Source organism: Gracilinanus agilis, chromosome 6 (genome assembly GCF_016433145.1).
Source record: "Gracilinanus agilis isolate LMUSP501 chromosome 6, AgileGrace, whole genome shotgun sequence".
In the NCBI taxonomy this organism is placed as follows: domain Eukaryota; kingdom Metazoa; phylum Chordata; class Mammalia; order Didelphimorphia; family Didelphidae; genus Gracilinanus; species Gracilinanus agilis.
The window spans coordinates 219,691,847-219,709,313 of NC_058135.1; the positions used below are offsets into that span (position 1 = coordinate 219,691,847).

The 17,467-nt window shown below is 34.8% G+C and overlaps 1 protein-coding gene across 1 annotated transcript in view; it reads right to left on the reverse strand.

Moving 5' to 3' along the window:
* HTT (huntingtin) overlaps positions 1 to 17,467 on the reverse strand; it is a 196,843-nt gene that overhangs the window by 100,089 nt on the left and 79,287 nt on the right. Inside the window, exons 29-33 of the mRNA XM_044681771.1 lie at positions 13,603 to 13,729; positions 11,980 to 12,107; positions 9,338 to 9,448; positions 7,546 to 7,623; positions 2,822 to 3,045 (exon numbers count right to left, since the gene is read on the reverse strand). Coding sequence (XP_044537706.1) covers positions 2,822 to 3,045; positions 7,546 to 7,623; positions 9,338 to 9,448; positions 11,980 to 12,107; positions 13,603 to 13,729 — 668 coding nt within the window. The remainder of the gene's footprint in view (positions 1 to 2,821; positions 3,046 to 7,545; positions 7,624 to 9,337; positions 9,449 to 11,979; positions 12,108 to 13,602; positions 13,730 to 17,467) is intronic.

A 17,467-nucleotide genomic window follows, 5' to 3' on the forward strand; every position in this document is an offset into this window, starting at 1 on the left:
ATTTTACAGATGAGAAATTAAGGCAAACAGGATATATGCCCAGAATCTGAAGCCAAAACTGAACTGAGGACTTCCTGACATGAAGCTTGATGCCATATCCTCTGTGCCATCTAGCTGCCCCCTTTAAGTAATTTCCTAAAAATCAAAGAATAAAAGTTTCTATTAGAGGTAAGACTTAAAAGTCAGGTCTTCTTGCCTTAAAAGTAGGCTATCTTCTATACCATGTTGCCATCTAAACTAAAAGACTTTTATTATAATAATTAATTTTTATTTTTATTTGTGTGTGTGTGTGTGTGTGTGTGTGTGTGTGTGTGTGTAGTTGTCAGAGTCTGGCCTGGAAAGGGGGCTTAATAGTGTTTAATTACTGACACAATTTGATGTACTTTTCAAATCTATATTGAATTCTAAGGCATAGTTGGTAAATAAAAATATAATATGAGTAATATTAAAATTCAAATGACATGAATGTTAACCTTCTTATTTTAATGATTTAATTGATTAATAAATACCATAATAAATTATCATTAATATTTTATATAAGCTCCCAATAAATAAAAAGAAAAGATAGGGCAGTGTGATAGTGAAATCACTGAAGTGTCACAAGAAAGATGTTGGTACTGACACTTGTCATTTGACCATCACAAGTTAACATGTCAGGAGAGTTTCTTTCCTCCTCTTTTTGAAACAGAGATATTATTTTCCACATTACCTCTTCAGAAGATCATGTTGAGTAATACTCTTTGTAAATTATAAAGCACTATAAATAGCAAAATGGCCTTTCTGACAAAATGGGGAGTGGGGGAGAGAATACCTTTAATGGTGTGCCCCCACGCAGTTCATTTCATACCTCACACAATTAAGATTGCAAGCATTCAAACCCGGCCTCAGCCACTTCCCAGCTGTGTGACCCTGGGCAAGTCACTTGACCCCCATTGCCCACCCTTACCAATCTTCCACCTATGAGACAATACACCGAAGTACAAGGGTTTAAAAAAAAAAAAAAAAAAAAAAAAGGTTGCAAGCAACTCTCTAAGAGTATTGGTTTCAGTCCAGTGGCCAGTCTGTACTGGTAGAGGCAGTATCACAATCAAAAGTTGCCAACATGAATCAAAGGCCATGAACCAAAAGTTTATATAAATGTTAGCTGCTGTTAAAATTTTAAGATGATGGTGGATTTTTTTTTAACACTCTTCCACTGTAAAAGGCAATGTGTTAAAATACTAAGTATATAAAGAGACATCATGAATAAAAGACAAATGAAACTTGGAAAGGCAATACCATATCTTTAAAAGACACAATGGTCCTTCAAATGCCTCTATATACTACTTCAATTTATTTTACATGGAATGTTGTACTTCTCTCCTGGTTTATTTAACAGAAATGTGCAACCAGTAAAATATCTCAGAACATCACATAAAAACAAAGGAATATGTATGCCACTGCAAACTGAAAACTTCATGTAATTTCAATATGACATAGTATCTTTATTTTGCTGCTGGTTGTTATCAAAGTGCTAGGCATACAATAAGTACTTATTAATAATTGCTCTTCCATATTCTTCCTGTTTAGAAAAGAACATGACAATAGCACTATTACAACCAAACTCTAAAAATTCTCTGTGGAATTGGGATGATTTTTTAGCCTTTGCTAATAAAGCCCAAACTCTGATTGGTTCTAGCAATCTGGATAGGCTTTCAAACATCTATTAGATAAGGAAAGACAAAAATACAAGATGTTTGGAGAGGTTGAGGGATGGAGGAAATGATGTAAAGACAAATATACTGAATTGGGCTGATCAGTCTTGAAAACAATTTACAATTACACCCCAGAAATCATTAAATTATACATATCCTTTGATCCTTAGATACCACTAATTAGCATGTAGCCCAAGAACATGGTAGATAAAGGTAAAGGTCAATATTAACAAATAATTTTATAGTAGCATTTTTATAGAAGCAAAGAAAGAAAGAAGTTGTCCACAAACTGTAGTTTATGAAAATAATAGCATATTACTGCACCTTGTAAGAAACAATGAACATGAAGAATTCTAAGAAATTTAAGAAGACTTGTATGAACTGTTATAGTTAAAAAGAAGCAGGTATGTTGAGCACAATAATGGAAATGACCACAATAACATAAAGAAAATTTTGTAAAGACTTTAGAACTCTGAAGAATATAGTGCCCAGTCATGATTTCAAAGGTTGCTTGTAAACACCAGATATAGGATAAAGCACATATTTTCAGACATGGTCAATGTATGGGTTTGTTTGTTTTTGACTACACTTACTTGGTAGGGGTGAAGGTTCTATTTTGGAGAGAAGATAATAATTAGGAAATGACAATGATATAGAGAATAGAAACTTTAAAAAAAAAAAAAGACCCATGCCAAAAATTATCTGAAGATTGGTGAAAATTTGAAGAAGCCTTTTATCAAAGAAAGTTAGCCAAAATCTGATGAAACTGTTGACCAAAGGCAACTGAAGAAGAACACAAAACCAAGGTATAGGATTTGCAATTTCTATCAATGAAGAAGTACCTAGACTAATAAAATCAGATTCTTCAACTATGATAGTAACTCCAAAATGTACTTGGAATCAGAAATTTAGCATTTAAGACTCAACTCTAAAACTTACTAGCTATGTGACCTTGAGAAGTTCCTCATACCTTTTGAGGCTCAGTTTCCTGCACTGGGAAAATGGAAATAAAGATATTTGTTCTACTTACCTTAAGAGGATTAGCTTTGTGAAAAGCAAAGCACTACAGAAATCTAAGTTATTATTGTATTATTCTTATAGTTTACTGTGAAAAAAATTGTTGTTACCCAGAAGTATCATGTTCTTGTTCTGCCTGGACCATATTCCTCAAACTAGCATCAGCCAAAGCCTGTGTAAAGTGCGTATATGGTGCCATGAAGCAATAATGATACAGGCCAGGACGCAAGCTAGAAGAACCCAAACGCTGGGCTTTTCCTTGAGATTTGCTGGGTTTGGAAGATAAGCCATCATACTGTGATGCCAGATTAGTCCCAAATAGAGTCTTCAACAACTAAAGGAAAATAAAAGAAACCACAATTAATACTTTCTATAAAATCCTCAAGCACAACACTTGAAGTCCCTCTCCCCATTCCAAAAGTAACTAAAACCATCCCTAAGTACATTACAATCAAAGGATCATTTATCTAGTTATGGAGTCTCTTTTACAAAAGTCCCCCCCCCAAAAAAAAGGCTACTCAAACCTTGAATTGAGCAATGAAACACTACAAAGTAGATTTTGCTTTTAACTTAAATCTAAAGGTAAATATAAGGGCTCATTCTTTTCCCCCAAAATTTTATATTATCAGTATTTGGTGCAATCTTACTTCACTCTGTGATGTGAGGATCACAGAGGAAGGGTACAGAGCATTCATTCTTAGCCCGAATTAGCTAAGTTGACTTTCCCGGGATCTATAAACATTGACCAATCAATCAATCATTAAGCATTTATTAGGCACCTATTATTATTACCAGGCACTGTGCTGAGCATTAGGGACACAAAGACAAAAGTCCAATGCTCTTGTGTTAGTTAAAATCTCCTGGGGTTCTATTTGGAAGGATTGAACCTCAAAATATGTATCAATATAGTGTTTGACAAACTTCTGTGGACCTGTGGGGGACCTTGGAACTACATTTCCCATGATTCCTCTTGTAAAAATGGAGGCAGACAGGAAGCGTGATGATGTAAGAGAGGGGATAAGACTCCTGGAGTCAGGATGGGCGCTCTCTTTAGCTACCTGGGCGAGCGAAGATAGGAAAGGTAAAATGGCTGAGGCGGCAGTTTGAATACTTACAGGCTCGTGTTCTAATGATTTTTATCTCTATCAGCATGGCTTTAATTAAAATACTATTCTCCCTTTTAATATCTACCTTAATCATTTTTAATAACAACACCCTGAAGAAGCTTACAGTCTATCAGGGAGATGATGGTGTATAAATAGAAATAAAATAGATACAAGGTGATTTTGGGAGGGAGGGAATTCGCAACTAGGGATTCTACTAATCTCTAAAGAATCTCACTACATAGTTTCTTTCACTGAGCTTCAGTTAACCCTTGATTATTATGCTTAAAGAGGTTTTATTGTTAAATTCTTTTAAAAAGGTATAATACAATAATTTCATATGAAACCTAATTCAAGCCTGACATTTAGCTGTCTACCCCAGCTACATTTGTGCCAGTTGCCAAGCAGCTATAACCCTCAGACCACAGGACTTCCAAAGATCATGGCCAGAGTAAGCTAATCCACTCTGTCAATGAACTCTTGCCCTGAGAAAAAAAGTTGTCCTGACAAGTAAGTAAAGGCAAACTCATTTATCCCTATTTGGCCAGTCCTAGACCAGACCCAAGCTTCCTATATCACCTAAGGCATTTCCATTTCCACCATATAGCCATCCCACCCACCCAGAAACCTCTCTCATGACCTCAAACACAACCTTTCCAATTCCTAATCTGCTGCTATCTAACTAATGAAAACTGGCTTCAAGCCCAAGGTTTTCAGCTAAAAGCTATCAGAGAACAATAGCCTTTTTGCTGGCATAGCAACCAATCCCCTCATGCAGTCCCATTCCCAAACATAGTAAAATTTAAAAAACAATGAAACTACTAGCCTGCTGACAAAATACTGGGTAACAAGCGAAAACTGTCTTAGTCATAATGGAGTGGGATGAAGAAAAGAGAGGTGCAGCTTTTGGCAAAGAATTCAAAGAAGGTGAGTCAGAAAAAGAAATGACTAGGGGGCAGCTGGGTAGCTCAGTGGATTGAGAGCCGCCTAGAGAGAAGAGGTCCCAGGTTCAAATAAGACCTCAGACACTTCCCAGCTATGTGACCTTAGGCAAGTCACTTGACCCCCAATGCCTACCCTTACCACTCTTCTGCCTTGGAGGGGAGGGGAGGGAAGGGGAGGGGAGGGAAGAAATGACTGGGATTAAAGTAGATAATGAGGAGAAGAAGAAATATTTTTAAAAGGAGGAAGAGAAGAAAAAGGATCAACACCAAAAATACTCAGGGTAAGGAAAGTGTTGAACTGAAGAAGATTAATTCTCTATTTGTTAAAAAATATTGCTTATAAGAAGCCTGGAACTATCTTGTGGCAAAATTTACTTAGTAATTCTATTTCTATCCTCTGACATTAAGCAGAACAAGTCTAATTCATCTTCCATTAAAAGTGAAAGCACTTAAGATACTGAAGCACATGTGCCCTAAGACACTTCTCCACCAAGCTAAGTATCACTATTTCACCCAGCTAATACTCTTCTAGCATGATATCAAGACTCTTCACCATTTTCTCTATCTGCTCTCAAGCTCCTCAATCTCCTTCCAAAAATGTGGCAGAGAATTGCACATGATGTGGTCTAATTATGACAAAGGAAAGAGAGACTATCACTTTCCTTGTAAAGGACACAATGCACAGTCTCCATGAATGAAGTCTAGTGATCACATTAGCTTTTTTGGACTACCACATCCAATTGATGATTCACAAGGAATATCAAGTCTTGAAATCCCCTAGATCTTTTTCATAAAAACTGTTACCTAACCATTCTTCTCCCACCTTCTAACTGTGGCATTGATTTTCTTTAAAATGTTGTGCAGATTTCACTTTTAAATCTCATTTTACTAGATCCAGCATAATTTTTCAGTTTACCATAATTTTTTTGGATTTTAACTCAGTCATAACAGTGTAATATCTATTCCTTCCAGCTTTGTGTCATCTGAATATTTGATAAGCATATAATCTTTCCTTTCATCCAAATCAGGATTACTAAAGAAGAGCAAAACTCTTAGTAGACAGTATAGCCTGGGCACTGGCCTTGGAGTCAAGAAGACGTGGATATGACCTTAGCAATTCGTTAAACTTTGTAATTCAGTTTCCTCATCTGTGAAATGAGGATATGGTATTGGACTCAATTATATGCAAGATCTAAATCTATGATCCCATGATGTTTTGGATTTGAATTTAACCTCTCTGTATAACTTTGTTAGTTTATATTCTAGCAGTTCATGGATGAGGTTTGGGCATTTAGGTAGTGCTAAAAAGATCAAAGTTCATAGGTTTTCACCTCATGTAAGTCAGTTGGTTTTGCTGTGTAAAACACCAATGATCAATAAATCACCACTATCTCTAGTTAGCTGCCTCAAAAGGATATGTCATTGGTCTCAGAGGTGAGACTAATTCATAACAAGTAATATAACAAACATGAATGACCTATTTGCAAGGAATTATACTGGGTATATATAAAAATGAAAAATGGCACAATCCTTACTCAACAACCATACAACCTAATATGATATGTATACAAATATGACACAAACAAGGAAGAAAAGAAGGGCAAAGGAAAAAACAATATTTCTCAGGCAATTCATAAATGGTAGGATAGATTGTGGATTCACTGTGGAAAGTTCTTAGGAGGTATAATGATGAAACCTCATAGAAATAAGATGAGGATACACAATGGGAAGAAAAAAAATCAATAAGGAGACTCAGGTAAATTGTCATTTTAACTTGAGAATGTCATGGAAGAAAGTAGAAAAAATGATACATGACTTAATAGTTTAAAAGTGAAGCCGTCCAGCAGCTTCACGAAGATTCCTAGTGGATTGGACACTTAGAAAGGGGAAGATAGGCAGAAATGGTAAGTCTAAATAGACTGGTGGTCACTGGAGAAAGAGCCATCAGGAGAAGAGAAAGAGAGGGAAGAGAAGACAGAGAAGGAAGGGAGGTGGAGAAACATAACTGAAGGGGAAGGGGAGGAAAGAGAATAGGGGGAAAGAGAAAAATAATTGGTGGGGGGTTGGGGGAAGGGAGATGGAGGTGTGAGAGAGGGAAGAGAGAGGGAGAAAGGGAGAGAGAAGATAGCATGAATATCTAACAGTAACTAGTAAAGGCTTACTATAATTATTAGAGTATAGACAATTAGAACACAAATGACTGTCATAAAAAATCCAATCAGAAGAAAATAATGTGAAATGAATGATTATTAAAACTCTTGAAAGAAGCTTGGGGTGAATAGTGGTAATTATCACTAACTACTAAAGAATATGTGTCCTTGGAACAAGTGATAGCCAGTAGTAAGGCCTTTTAGGGGGCTTAGCCTTAAGTGAATCATAATAACTAAAACTTTTATAGAGCTTTAAGAACTGTAAATCTCTTGACGTAAATTATCCTTTCTGATCTTCAAAACAAATGTGGAAAGTATTATTCCCATTTTACAAAAGAAACTGAAATTCTGAATGATTATATGATTGGCACATGGTCACTGAGCTACTGACTGTCTGGGGCAGGATTTGGACTAAGGTCTATCAAGTCAAGCCTTCTAAACATTACATCAAGCAGCATTTTAATCATGTACCTAACAGCAGAAAATGCCCTCCTAGGAACATTAATTGTACATCTTCACATAGCAGAATTTCGGGCCCACGATCACATTTGTCCAACAACCAACATCACAATAGCAGTGGAGGTAGAAAGCTTAGGAGAAATGTGGAGGTGACAAAAATATGCAACTATTTCCTCACCTGCTGAACACAAACAGTAGCCATTGTAGGTTCTCTATTGAAACAAGATTTCAGGTATCCCAAGATTTCTTCAACACACTACATACCAAAAAAAAAAAAAAAAAAGCATCAGATAATATAAATAATGACTATTATCTACTCTTATGATATTCATCCAAGAATCAAGGGTCATTGTTAATGGCAAGTATGACAGGCAATCTATTATTCCCCATGTCTCCTGCTGCACTAGGTATAGCCCACTACAAGTTTCATATGTGCACTGTAGCTAGTGCATAAAGATGTAAAATAAAAGGTGCTTAAACAAACTAAAACAATTTAACAGCAAATTATATTAGTTAAAGCACCTTGTGCATAGTAACTTTTCAAATGTCTACTGACAGAATTATGACAATGCTTTAATTTTAACAATGAGATGGCTTTTGCCATGATTTTGGTTATATTATTTTTTTCCAATGTTTTTTGACCACTTAAGAAAAGTACAAAGAGAAGTGAATGAAGATAACTCCAAAGACTTTTCATAACCTAATATACTCAAACTAATCTGCACACTTGTTCACTTTGCCTACTTATATCAATCCACTACACCCAAAAATAATAAAAAAATACCTCAAAGTTAATTTATATTCTGCTTAATTTTTTTCAATGTAACTTAATGAATCCAAAAATTAAATATTCTTTTGCCTATAAAAGTCCACAAATACTATTCATCTAAACAACTGTGACAGATTAAAGATCCTCTTTTTCAACATGGCATTTGTGACTTTTAAATTCAAGCAAAAGTTTTTCCAATCACAACTGGTCTTATAAGTAAAACCAGCCCTCTTAAAATTAGTCTATTTTAGATTGTTTTAATCCTGCCTCTGACTGACTGATTGACTGAACAAGTTGCTTTAAACTCTCAATGTCTTAGGCAAATCCCTAAGACTCATAAGGAATACCAAAAGTGGCAACCTACACTCCTGGAGGAAGTTCTTTACCAATAGAATCAAAATTCCTAAATGATCTTTTGTCTTCATGAAGATTCTTTACAGGTATTACTGTGAAATGCCAAGCACGGCACTGAGACACTCTCCACTCACAGGATCCAAGTATTTGAGGTTCAAATACTCATTTGAATCTCTTGAGATTGAATTGTGGTGTGAAAATCCAATCTCAACCTCCTCTGTTAAGAGGAAAAGAGCCAAGACCATATCAGTAATATCACATTTTAGAACCTCAATCAGCCTCAAAAGAAATTTAAGTAGCTTAAGGAGTTTCTGTGTAATGAGTAACATTAAGAGAAGGGAATATGGAGGATTAAATTTGGAAGTAATATACCAGCGTGAAACTGAAAAGCTAATTTAAATAATCAAACATAAAAAGCACTTGTTCGGAAAAGTAGTAAGATGGTAAGGACATAATTCTCCCATATCATAAGGGCAGTGATTGTGGGAAATGAAGACTTACTAGAAATAAAGTTACTCTCTACATCTGAAAAGAAAAATGTTGAGCTAGGTCTTAAATTTAAATCCTCTAAGACCTAAATTCTATATTGCTATGAAATATGAATCCTGACCATCCATTCTTGCAGAGACAGGAGAAATAGACTGGAAAGATGGCTATGACTCTTGGCCATGTGGGAGGCATAAATACAGGAGAAGGGTCTGTTTTCCCCATCTCCCTTTTTTCTAAACTCATGTGGAGGATAAATTTATTATAAGAAACTTTGGGAAAAAATTCACTATAGTGCTGTGAGTATTTCAACAAAAGGATATGAAATAAGCCATGAGTCATTCAGAAATCAGTGACATACCTTCCCAATATCCTGCAGTGTGGCTAGTTCAAGAATCTGTGAAAGGACGTCCAAAGCAGCCCGAAGAAACCCCCCAAACTTTTCACTGCTATTCTGAAGATCCAATGTAACCTTAAGAGGTAGGGATAGAGTAGTTATTTATATAGAAATATAAAGACCAACTGAATTTTATATCAAGTAAGAGTCTCTGACTGAGGGAGAATAGGAAAACTTTAGTAAAAAGGCTTTATGGCAGTTACATAGGTATTCAAAAGACTATTTCACTAACTTCCCTATTATTAGAAAACTAATCTCTATATAAGTTTTACATTTGTGATATAATTTTAAGATCACTGGGCTTCCACCAACAAAGTCCAACAACAAAAAATATGAAAGGAAATACCACTCAAAATAATTGCAGACAATATAATAAATACCTTACTTATCAAACAAACCCAGCAACTATATGATCATAATTACAAAACTCTTTTCACACTAATAAGGTCATGACTTAAACAATTGGAAAAATCTTAACTGCTCATATATATACCAAATCAATATAACAGAAATGGTAATCCTACTTAAATTAATTTACAAATTCAGTGCCATGCCAAATGTAACTACACAAAAATTATTTACTGAAACTAGAAAAAAAATAAAATTCTTGTAGAAGAACAAAAGGTCAAGAATATCAAGGGTATTAAAGAAAAAAAATGAAGAAGGGAGCCTAACTGTACCTATGATGCAGTCATCATCACAATCTGCTAATGGTTAAGAAACAGAGTAGTGAATTAATGGAATAGGTTAGAAAAATCAACACACACAGTAGTCAATGACCACAGTAGCCTAGTGTTTGATAAACTCAGAGATCCAATCTATTGGGGGAAGAACTCAGCATTTGATAAAAACAGCTGAGCAAACTGAAAAACAATATTTCAGAAACTAGGAAGAGAACAACATCTCACACTATACACCAAGAAAAAATCAAAATGGGTACTTGATCTAAAAATAAAGGAGGATACCATAAACAAATCACTAGAACATAGAAAAGTTTACTCATCAGATTTATGGATAAGAGAAGAATTTATGATCAAAGAAGACATATAGGACATAAAAAATGAAATGGATAATTTTGATTATATTAAATTAAAAAGGTTTTGTACAAACAAAACCAATGCAACCAAGATTAGAAGGGAAACAAAAAATTGGAAAAAAATCTTTATAACAAAAACTTCTGACAAAGGTCTAATTACTCAAATATATAAGAAGCTGAATCAATTGTACAAAAAAAAAAATCAAGCCATTCCCCAATTGATAAATGAGCAAGGGACATGAATAGACAATTTTCAGATAAAGAAATCAAAACTATCAAAAAGCACATGAAAAAGTGTTCTCTTATAATTAGAGAAATGTAAATCAAAACAACTCTGAGGTACCACTTCATTCCTAGCAGACTGGCTAACATGACAACAAAGGAAAGTAATAAATGTTGGAGGAGATGTGGCAAAATAGGAACATTAATGCATTGCTGGTGGAATTGTGAATTAATCCAACCATTCTGGATGGCTATTTGGAACTATGCCCAAAGGGCTTTAAAAGACTGCCTGCCCTTTGATCCAACCATACCACTGCTGGGTTTATACCCCAAAGGTGTAATAAGGAAAAAAACTTGTACAAAAATATTTATAGCTATAGTCTTTGTAGTGGCAAAAAATTGGAAAATATGGGGATGCCCTTCAATTGGGGAATGGCTAAACAAATTGTGGTATCTGTTGGTGATGGAATACTATTGTGCTCAAAGGAATAATGAACTGGAGGAATTCCATGTGAACTGGAAAGACCTCCAGGAATTGATGCAGTGAAAGGAGCAGAGCCAGAAGAACATTGTACACAGAGACTGATACACTGTGGCACAACAGAAGGTAATGGACTTCTCTACTAGCAGCAGTGCAATGATCCAAGACATTTCTGAGGGACCTATAAGAAAGAAGACTATTCACATTCAGAGTAGAAATACAGAAGAAAAACAACTGTTTCATCACATGGGTTGATGGGGATATGATTGGGGATGTAGACTCTAAACAACCTCACCATAGTGCAAATATCAATAATATGGAAATAGGTCTTGATCAACACATGTAAAACCCAGTGGAATTATCCATTGGCTATGGGAGGGGGATGGGAGGAGGCAAGAGAAAGAATATGATCATGGAATCATGGGAAATTTTTCTTAATTAATCAATTAAATAAAATTTTTAAATGAATTTTTAAAAAATTGGGGGAAAAGAGAATCTGAATTTTCAAAATGTCAGACAACTGCTTTCAAAAAGTGTTTCTACATATAATCGAAAAAAAAAAATTTTAAGTGGAAAAAAAAGATCACTGGGCATTCAGTCATAAGAGCTGGTGCCAGCTTCAATCCTGGAACTAATAAGAGACATATAACCTTGGACAAGTTATCACATGTCTGAACCTCAATTTCTTAACTGATATAATGCTCTATTTCACAAGACTGTTCTGAGAAAGGTGTTCTGTTTAACCTAAAGCACTAGTAAAATGGGAGTTATTATTATCCTGGGATTTCTCTATATAAATAAAATTGAATACAATAGGGATTTTATATCATAAATTAAAACAAATAGAAAGAAAGCTAAGTACTCTACCTTATAGTTAGCATGAGTAGCTTTTAAAACATCATATAACTTGAGATAAGAAGGAAGATGATAGAAGCTTCCCAATGTTGAAGATTTGCTTGTTATAGCAGGTCCAGAAGGATCAGATGACCTAGAAGCTTTACAAAATAATACAACAAAAAAGCAAAGCACAAGTGAAGGGTTGACTCAAACAAAAAGCCTTTATTTTAACTTTAGAACAAAACAGAAATGATAACCAATAATAGTCTTCACTGAATTCCTTTTTGGAAGGCCAGCCCTTTGGGAAGGTAAGCCTGGGTCCCTAAAGCTTATGTCAGCAAAATCCAAGCTGGGAAGGCTTTTTATGTAGCTCAGATGATAAATGATAGGTTTTTTCTTGAGAATCAGCCTAGCTAAGTATATTAAGGCTTGTCACTAAAGATTTGTGTATGAACTGATTTAGTCTCAGCAACTCATGAAATTATCAACTAATACAAAAAGGGTAGTATCATGGCAAGGAAAACACACACACACACACACACACACACACACACACACACACACACACACACATGAAATCATNCACACACACACACACACACACACACACACACACACACACACACACACCAATGAAATCATATTCAAAGAAATAACAATTAAACACCATGAGAATGAAAGAAATAAAGGGATACAAAAAAATACCTTGCCATCTAAAATGAATTTGAAAGATTTGACTTCAGACTCCACATTCATACTTTCAATAAATTTATTTATTAGGTACTAATGGAATGCAATGCTACATGCTAAGAGGTAGAAAACAGTAACTTAATAAAAGGTTATTAAAAACCTAAAATAAATTATGACTAGAAAAATAGGATTATTTTTAAAGACAAGGTGAAATTACAAATTCTAAGGCTGAGCTAGATAATCAGGCAGCTGTATAAATGTTTTCACTGTGCTAATGAATGCATACAATTAGAACACAGGGCTTTGATAATGTCTCAAATGTGTTACAAATGAAATTGCTGCTACATCATTTCCATTTAAGTGAGGCAGCACTACTCCTAGAGTCAGAAAGACCCAAGTTCAAATCAGGCTTGAGATAGTTCCATTTGTGTGACCCTCAGCAAGTCACTTAACCCTGTTTCCTTTGCTTTCCTCAACAGTAAAATGAGAATAATTGCATCTATCTCCCAGGTTTTTTAAGGGATCAAATGAGACAATATTGGTAAAGCATTTACCATAATGTTTGGAAACATAATTAGGTGCTATGTGGATGCTAATTATTATTATTATTATTCAACATAAAAGGTGCACTGCATAAAAATATGTATCCCGGTAAACAGTTTTCTGAAATATTCCATTTTCACAAAAAAAAAATCTCAACTTGGCAAAATTTAGAGAATACTAGGAATTATTGGTATCATGGACATTGGTTTTACTTAAAGTCCTAGTAGAATGACTGAAGAGCCCTTTTAAAAATGCTGTTGATATTCCCCAAAACTATAAACAGTAGAATTCTTAATCTTAATATTTAAAATTTGAATTTCCATATTTTAAATTTCCAAATTATGTTACTATAGTAATTTAAAATGTTATGAGTCATATTCTGCCACCAGATACCCTCTTCTCCAAAACTTTTCTCCATACCTGGACTAGCTTCATTGCCTTTTTTGGGACTCAGTGGTACAGAGGCCTGCTCTCCTGGTTCTTTTTCTTTTCCTTTTCGACGAATTGGACTTAGAGAAGGTGGATTGGTTAGAGAGGGTAAGGCTGCCTAAAATAAAAAAACAAAGATATTAAACCAACGTCATAATCTGTAACCAAGCACTAAATGTTTTCCAAACCTTAGTACCTACTCCCCAAAAAACCATATCCAACGACAACTTAAAATTCATTTTTTTTTAAATCACAATCACTCTATGGAATATGTTGAGAAAGAATAACAGAAGAATTAATGAAAGGAAGAAAAAGTTTCTAATTCAAAAATATAAAAATAATATAATTGGTCTTACTGCTCAAGTTCAGGGGCCCTTAAATTTTTTGTGTCTTGGACCTATCTGATTGTCTACTGAGCCACTGAATGTTGAAGAAAGTACCCTTCTCAGAATCATGTACTGGTACAAAAAACAAAGGATTACAAAGGAAATCAAAGGTTGGTAAAACTAAAAGATTAAATTCTCCCCTCCCCAATTCCAAAAGTTTTAAAGGTTCAAAAACATCTTGAAATCTATCCATGGACCCTTTAGGAGTCTGTGGCCCTCAAGTTTAGAATACCCCCTAAAAAAAGGTTTTATAGTTACAAAAAATATAGTTACAAAAATGTTTATAGTAGCTCTTTAATAAAAGGGGCAAAGAACTGAAAACTATTCAGTAATTGGGGAAAGCCACATGAGGAAATTATGGTACATAAATATGACGGAATACTATTATTCTGTTAAAAATGCTGAATGAAATAGTTTCAGAGAAACTTGGGAAGATTTCAATGAACTGATATAGTGAAGTGAGTAGAAATAGAATAACAATTTATACTACAACATCTTTGTACAACTGAAAAGTTTTGAAATTCTTATAAACTCTAAACTCAATGATCAACTGTGGCTCCAGAAGCCTAATGATGAAGAATCCTACCCACTCACCTAGTGATAGTGACAGACTAAATACACAGAATAAGAAACCTATTTGGGAATATGACCAATACAACCATATTGACTGGTAAGAGGGTCTGGGCAAGAGAACACTGTGCAAGGAATAGCTATATGCCAGAGCAACAGGAGGTCTCAGAACCATTACTGGATCACAGACACAAGAACAAAGCAGGAAGAAATCTTTTAATTAGATCTGGCAGTCCAGGCAAAGGGGCAAGAACAGATCTTAAGAGTGTACTGAAGAGCAAATTCAGAAGCAAATAGCAGTGGTGTGGCTCCAACCCAAGGAGTGGAATAGAATGTCAATTCCAACTCATAGCAGAGAAATAACAAAGGCAAGAATCTCAGAAAAGAGACAAAAAAAGTTCTGCCACTAAACGAAGTGAGCTTCCTAATTGGCTAAGAGTGACTGAGTCTAAAAGCAGTCTACTCTTGTGTAGACTCAAAACCAGGTAAGGTACTTCCAGAATTTAGAGGATAATCTAAATCAGAGCATTCTGGGAGCACTGAAAGCGTTTATGTACCCAATTTGAACCAATCCTGAGTATGCAGCACTCAATTCTTCAATAAAGCAACAATAGAACCAGTTTAGATTCTCCCTCCAAAAGGGCACAGATACTGGCCCTAACATAAATTTCAAATTCAGGAAACAGGCTACAAGAATGAATAAATAAAAAAGGGCTTATTTGTAAAAGGATTGTTCAAGATTCAAATCCAGAAAAAAGAAAATGACACCAGAACCTCTATAAGTAAAGACTCAAAGAAAAGCACAGCTTGGACACAAATTAAACTAGAATTCCTGGAAGAAATGAAGCAAGAGCTTAAAAAATTTTTTACAATATTTCTACAAATGAAAAGAAAATGTAAAAGGAGAAACAAAATACATTAAATAAGAATTCAGGAAGAAAGCACTGGAAGGGGAATTAACAGTCTGGCACTGTGGTACAAAAACTTGCCCAAACAATAAATTATCTGAAGCAAATGACTACATGAGAAAACAAGTTTAAAACAAAGACAAAAGACAGAAAAAAAATCTGAAGAAAATGTAAGGTATCAGATAGAAAAAACAATTGACCTAGAAAACAGATAAAGAAAAAATTAAGTCATTGAGCTAAGTGAAATCCATGACCAAAAGAAAAGCATCTATCTACATATCCTATTTCAAGAAAACAAAAAAGAAAGCTTTCAGATCTCTAAAGGCAAAGTGTAAATAGAATCTATTGGTTATCGGGGGCAAGTGGGTGGCTCAGTGGATTGAAAGTCAGGCCCAGAGACGGGAGGTACTGGGTTCAACTCTGGCCTCAGATACTTCCTAGCTGTGTGACCTGGGCAAGTCATTTAACCCCCATTGCCTAGCCCTTACCATTCTTCTGCCTTAGAACGAATACCCAGTATTGATTCTAAGATGGAAGGTAAGGGTTTAAAAAAAAAAAAAAAAAGGAATCTATTGGTTATCCTGTGAAAGAAACTCCAAATAAAAAGTCCTAGAAATATTGCAGTCAAAATTCAGAGCTTCTAGTTAAAAATAAAAACACTGTAGGTATCCATAAGGAAATAATTCAATACTATTGTCTTATAAGAAATAATGATTGGGATGATTTCAGGGAAACCTGTGACTACTTGTATGAACTGATATAGAATAAAATGTACAGAACCAATAATGAAATTGTATATTCTGATAAGCATAATGACAACTGCAATTAATAATAATGAAAATGACAACATTTATATAGCGCCTACTATATACACTGTACTAAGCTTTTTAAATATTATCTCATTTTCTCCACACAGTAATCCTAGGAGATAGGTACCATTATTATCCCATTTTAGAGAAGAGGAAGGCAAACTAAGGCAAACAGAGGGTTAAGAAACATGCCAAAAGTTACACAGCTAGTAAGTGTTGTCTAAAGCTGGATTTGAACTAAGCTTTTCCTAACTCCAAAGAAGTAGTCTGGCAGATGTACTGCTTAGTTGCTGAAACATATGCCTTACTTCCTGCTGGAGAGGTAAAAGACTTAAAAGTAGAAAATGAGATATGTGCGTATGTATGTGTGCAAATAGGTATATTTCCCTCTGAGGACAAAACCAGTGGAAAAGTGGGTTTTGCTTGACCAGGCATGCTTGTAAGGTGGGTTTTGTTTTTCTTTCTATGTGAAAGGTGGATTTTTTTTTCAATAAAAAAAAACTAAAGTTTAATATTTAAAAAAGATCCCTGGGGCAGCTGGATAGCTCAGTGGAGTGAGAGTCAGGCCTAGAGACAGGAGGTCCTAGGTTCAAACCCGGCCTCAGACACTTCCCAGCTGTGTGACCCTGGGCAAGTCACTTAACCCCCATTGCCCATCCTTACCAATCTTCCACCTATGAGACAATACACCGAAGTACAGGGGCTTAAAAAATAAATAAATAAATGATTTATTTAAAAAAAAAAAAAAAGATCCCTAACAATGCAGCCTGGCAAAAAAATTTATTTTACCAGTCCAGGGAAAGGACACTTTCTGGATGCAAAGATTTTTACTTTTAATTAGTTCCCAAAATACAAATACTAATGATAATTATGGACATTATCAATAGCATTATAACTAATCTTAATTCTAAATAGATGAGACTTTATAGAACAAAGTGAAATAAGACAATTTAAACAATTAATATGATTTTTTAAAAATTTGGGGAAATTAGAAAATCATTTGACCATCCTGATTCCTAGTTTTCTTATTTCTAATATGAGGTTGACCTAGACAGTTTCTGACGTCCTTTGTAATTCTAGATTGAACCACATTACCTACACCCCAGGATTGTTATAAGGAGAGCACTTTGTATAAAAGACAGCCACACCACTGCTGGGTTTATAACCCAAAGAGATCATAGGA